The sequence below is a fragment of the Stegastes partitus genome, unplaced genomic scaffold, assembly GCF_000690725.1.
Source record: "Stegastes partitus isolate 25-593 unplaced genomic scaffold, Stegastes_partitus-1.0.2 Scaffold399, whole genome shotgun sequence".
Classification (NCBI taxonomy): domain Eukaryota; kingdom Metazoa; phylum Chordata; class Actinopteri; family Pomacentridae; genus Stegastes; species Stegastes partitus.
In genome coordinates, this window is record NW_007578130.1 from 283,278 (window position 1) to 288,065 (window position 4,788).

At 51.8% G+C, this 4,788-nt stretch overlaps 1 protein-coding gene across 3 annotated transcripts in view; it reads left to right on the forward strand.

Moving 5' to 3' along the window:
- Window positions 1-265: 265 nt before the first annotated feature.
- Window positions 266-4,788, forward strand: part of ppp2r5ca (protein phosphatase 2, regulatory subunit B', gamma a) — a 16,445-nt gene continuing 11,922 nt past the window's right edge. For all 3 annotated transcript variants that reach the window (XM_008285377.1, XM_008285378.1, XM_008285380.1), the window contains exon 1: window positions 266-449. In XM_008285377.1, the coding sequence (XP_008283599.1) occupies window positions 356-449 (94 nt within the window). In that variant the 5' untranslated portion in view covers window positions 266-355. The remainder of the gene's footprint in view (window positions 450-4,788) is intronic.

Consider the following 4,788-nt stretch of genomic DNA (forward strand, 5'->3'; position numbering starts at 1 on the left):
CTAATGGCTAAACTGTGGAAAAGACTTAATCTGATCTAAGATCTGTGGCGAGGCCTGCCTCGCACACCGTCACCACAGACCAGTGAGTGAGGGGGAGGAGCCGAAAATTCCAGCGCAGGTCCCGCCCCCCGGTTCGCCCTCTCCTCCAATCGCGGCCCGTCTCTCGCAGCAGCCTTCCTCCCTATTGGCCCTGAGCGGCCCGAGCTCGGCCAATCGGGCGGCTGCTCCACTGCTTACATCACTAACTAGCCAGTTCCCTCCAGCAGCAGAGAGCTTCATTTTCTGATCTGCTTTTGTGCTAAAATGGAGGCTGGCCTCTCGCCCTGAGTGGATCGCCTTCCTGGTTGAGGTTTAGATGTTGACATGCAATAAATCTGGAGACAGGATGGTTGTGGATGCACCCAATTCCAATGGGCCTTTCCAGCCGGTGGCTCTTATGCACTTCAGAGGTACGTAAGGACAAATTCTTGCTCCTGTATTGTCCTGGGGAATTAGGAAGGCAGAGCGGCTGTGTGGCTCCTGGTAGCTGCTGCTGGTTACTCAGCATTCAGCCGTCCGGGAGCGGATCGCCGCCGCCGCTCGGTTCTGGGAGGCAGCTCGGTTCTGGCTGAAGGGGAGCCGAGGAGAGGTTGTTTGTGAGGCTGCTGAGCAGAGCTGGGAGACGAGGCAGCCACAGAAAAATCAGGTTTTACTAGCTAGCTGCTCTCTGCCCATCCCCCCGCCGAGCCAGTGATGTCAAAGGAAGTGAGGTCATAGCCCAGGGAAGGGTCTCTTGACCTCAGCTTTTCGTGTGTTTGCTTGGATTCGTGCGGTTCTGTGTTTTTCGGTGCCGAGGCGAGCGGGTCGGCTCCAGACATCCAGCCCGGTGGCCGCGCTCGCCTCCCTGTCGGCGGCTGTGCGCGGCCCCGGCGGCTCGGTCACACTCCGGTTCATCTGGGTCCAGATCGGTCGGAGTGTGTAGGCTGTGGACGGGCTGAGCTCTGCAGCAGCCCCCTGCTCCTGCCTCCTCCCCGCTGTGTGACACCTCACACACGGTTTCCTCAAAACCAGAAAGTTGGAGGGTCTGATGAGTCCCGGGCACCGGGCTGTGCTGCCGGGGGGAACCGGCCTCCTGTCGGGGGGAACCGGCCTCCTGTCGGGGCTCAGCAGCCCTGTTCCAGGATTACAACATGGAGCTCGGCCTCCTAATGTGTGTACAATGCAGTCAGTGATGTCTGAAAGGCCCGGCCTGTTCCACTGTACCCGGTGCAGCCAGCGTTAGATGAAGCCTCGGGCGGTTATTGATTAGACTCTATTGAGCCACACAGGCCAGTGGCTGAATGACAACTCAGTGCCGGGAACAATCACACTCTCTCTGAGCCTCTCTATCATTCTGACCATGTTCAGGCCGACCGTCTTGCATCCTGACCTTTCCAGAGCCGATCTGGGTCCAGTTAGACATCTGGATGTGATGGTTTCATCTTTGCATACAATAAACCGAACCTCCTACGAAACCAAAACGGTTTACATTTGTATATGTGTGTGGATGTCTGCAGGATTATGGTGTCCTCTCTCAGCTATGGATTTGCATCCGTGTGTATTTTGTTTAGGCAAATCACCTGAGCTTCACACACACAGGTGACGGGCTTTGTTAGGGCTGCATATGGATCTGAACCAGCACCTCGAGTCTCTGAACACCAGAACATCCCCGGTTCAGTTTGGATGCACTCATGTGTGTATTCACAGCCGTGTTCACGTAATTCTGGAGATAATCAAAGATGCATTTCAGCACCAAGCGTGTTCAAGGCCTCTGGATCGCCTTCCTTCCTGTCTGTTTATTTTTTAAGATGCAAGACATCATTTTAGTACCAAGAAGTGTGAAGCGCTTCACACCGTTATTAGTCACAGTGGATCCTCCACATCGCAGCTCTGAGTGTGTCTGACAGTGATGATGATGATGATGATGATGATGATGCATACCTTTAACTATTTCCAAACACATCCCGGGCCTGGGTCCAGGTCGGTGCCGTAGTCGACCGTACATGTTGTGGATTGTTTGTGAGGAGCTGCTCAGAGCACAACGCATCCAAGAAGTTCAGTCAGTGAATGTGGCCAAACGAGTTGCTGATACGCCTTCAGATCTGTGACACGCCGTCTCTGTGCGTGGTTATAAATAGCAGCTGGTCAATGTTTACATCGATCATAACCTCCTGTCCATAGAGCAGATTGCCAAACCGGTCAGAACTCCAGACTGGCAGCTGCTCATTTGACCCATTTACAGAAAAAAACCCAAAGACTGGTTCCAATGTGACTCCACTTATTGAGTGTCTCTGTTTTGAGTGGAGGACATGAAGATAAATCCTCATCTGTTCTCCTCAAGACACAATACTGGTGTGTGTGTTGCTCACACATGCTCCTTCTCCACCTGAGGCTCCTATGAACTGCATTAATAGAAGTCACATTGTGGTTAGCATCAATTTCGGGATCATAACACTGGTCCTTTATCTGTTACACAACAAGCCACCGGGTATGTTAGGAGTTTACAGAAACTTTCTAACGCAGGCAGACGGACTTATGTAACAGGAGCAGCATAAGTCTGACATGGTCAGCGGTGCGAGGCATGGCGACGCATTCCAGCGCTGCAGCCGCTTCCAGGATGTGTTACAGCACAGAGCTCATGCTAACGGGAGAACCGCTTCACGCAGAGCCGGGTGTTAAAAAGATAATGAACTCTAATCTCTGACTGTTCCACTTATTTCCACCGGCCTTCTGAGGTTAAACCGCCTCGGTCGACCCAACAGGCCCGAGACGTCCTGCGCTCACCCCGAAAACACACCCAGGATGAAAATAAAGACAAACGCCGTCTCACTCCGAGTGTTTCACCGTCGCCATCGTGACAGACGTGACAGAGATCCGCTCGGCCGCCACCAGCCGTCAAACCTTTATGGAAACAGCCGCTAACGGCAGCTCACACACACACACACACACACACACACACACTCTCAGCCTTTCCTCTGGAATTCCCAACCGCTCACTGTCATCAAGATAAATTGGCCAACTTGAAACTGACACTGCAGAAGTGTGTTAGTGTGTGTGTGTCCCGGCCAAGTCTCCATTATGTCTGAACAGGAGATCTCTCTTCTTACCTACAATCTGCCTGTTTGCAGGAATGCCACACACTCTGTGTGTGTGTGTGTGTGTGTGTGTGTGTGCATCCTCTACAGTCAGGCCACGAGCCCATAGGTTTATGTCGGTACCAGTCTTCCATCTCACACACCTGCATGAACGAATGGTTGGAAAACCTTGATGCTAGTTTGTTATTTATGCAAACACGTCTCTATTTAAGCTGATTTAAGTTATTGGAGCGCTCTCTGATCCGGCCTGTCCTGCTGTGTACGTACAGCAACGTGACAATAGACTGGATTGGATTTCAGCGTTCATCAGAACAAGCTGGGAAACGGACCACACAGCTCAGATGGACTGAATTTATCTCCCGTTAATGTGACTTTAAACACGTTTCTGTGCTGATTTATCCGGTGTGCAGCGCTCTGCCAGCCCTTATCAGACGCTTATTACTTCTACCTTTTTCCCTCATTTGAGCCCCGTGCCAAAATCATAAATCATAATTTGTCTCGCAGCCTAATTTGCCTGTCTCAGTAATTGTGAGCGTTCTGCCCACAGGTTACAGCACAGTCACGGAGGAGGAACAGCAGCCTTCCTTCTCCTCTGGTCTATGTGCTGTGTACATATCTGATATCCTCTCACCCGTCGGCGTCCTCGTCGTGCATCTGAGTCTGGCGACTGGGATGATTCATGAAGTCTTAGAGGCCTGATACCTGTATGCTTTACATAACAGTGAGATACTGTAGATTGGCTCATTTACAGATAAACATAAGAGAAACTCGTCTCCCGTCCAGATCCAGAGGTGCAGCTGAAGCTGATGTAAAGCTGCTGTAGGTGTCTCTGTGGAGCAGAGAAGCTAATGAAACAGAGATGCTAACCACATCTGAGCCTGTTTTGTTGATGCGAGCGGCCGAGCGGGAGCATCTTGATCTGACGGACCACTTATCTGTGTCACATGCAGCTGCTGGTGTCGGTGAACGAGGCCACACCTGAGCTTAGCGAAGCACACCGCCGACGGCTTTCATTCAGCTGCTTCGTTACAGAACATCCAGTGTAGATGAGCACAGGGAGTCTATTTTCCTTAAATAAAGCAGAGTTATGAATATTAATGCTCTTGTTTGCAGACGGCGTCGTGTCTGCCTGGTGAATCTGAGGCTGCAGCTCTGCATGAGGAATTAAAACCTGTAACGTTCACCAACGATTCGTTTTGTTTCATCTGTACGATAGCAGTGATGTGTTAGAGTTTCAGTTAAAGAGCCTTAAAGGAGCCGGTTCTGTTCCCTCTGTCACACCGTGTACCCACAGCCGTCCTCTGGTGGTAGTTCTGGGCCCGTGGGGACGTGTGAAGACTTTTCCTTCAGCTGTGACGAGCAGCGCCAGCATCAGGCCACGTCACAGTCGTGTCACATAACTGTGTAATTACAGCGTCTCCGTGTGTTATTACTCCAGCAGGTAGGAATTTAGAGCGTCGTGTGAAAGCGATCGCGGTTTGTTTGTAAGGTGCTGGGGTGTCGGGCCGAGCCGAGCAGAACCACGGTGGACGAGAGCAGCGATGGGCTTCCTTTATAAATCCATCTCTGTGTGAAGCGGCGAGACTGTGACCGTTCACCTAGTTCCCAAACCCTCCTCCTGCTCCTGCTCCATCCTGTCCTCCACTCTGCTGCTGTCCTCCAACCATCTCAGCCT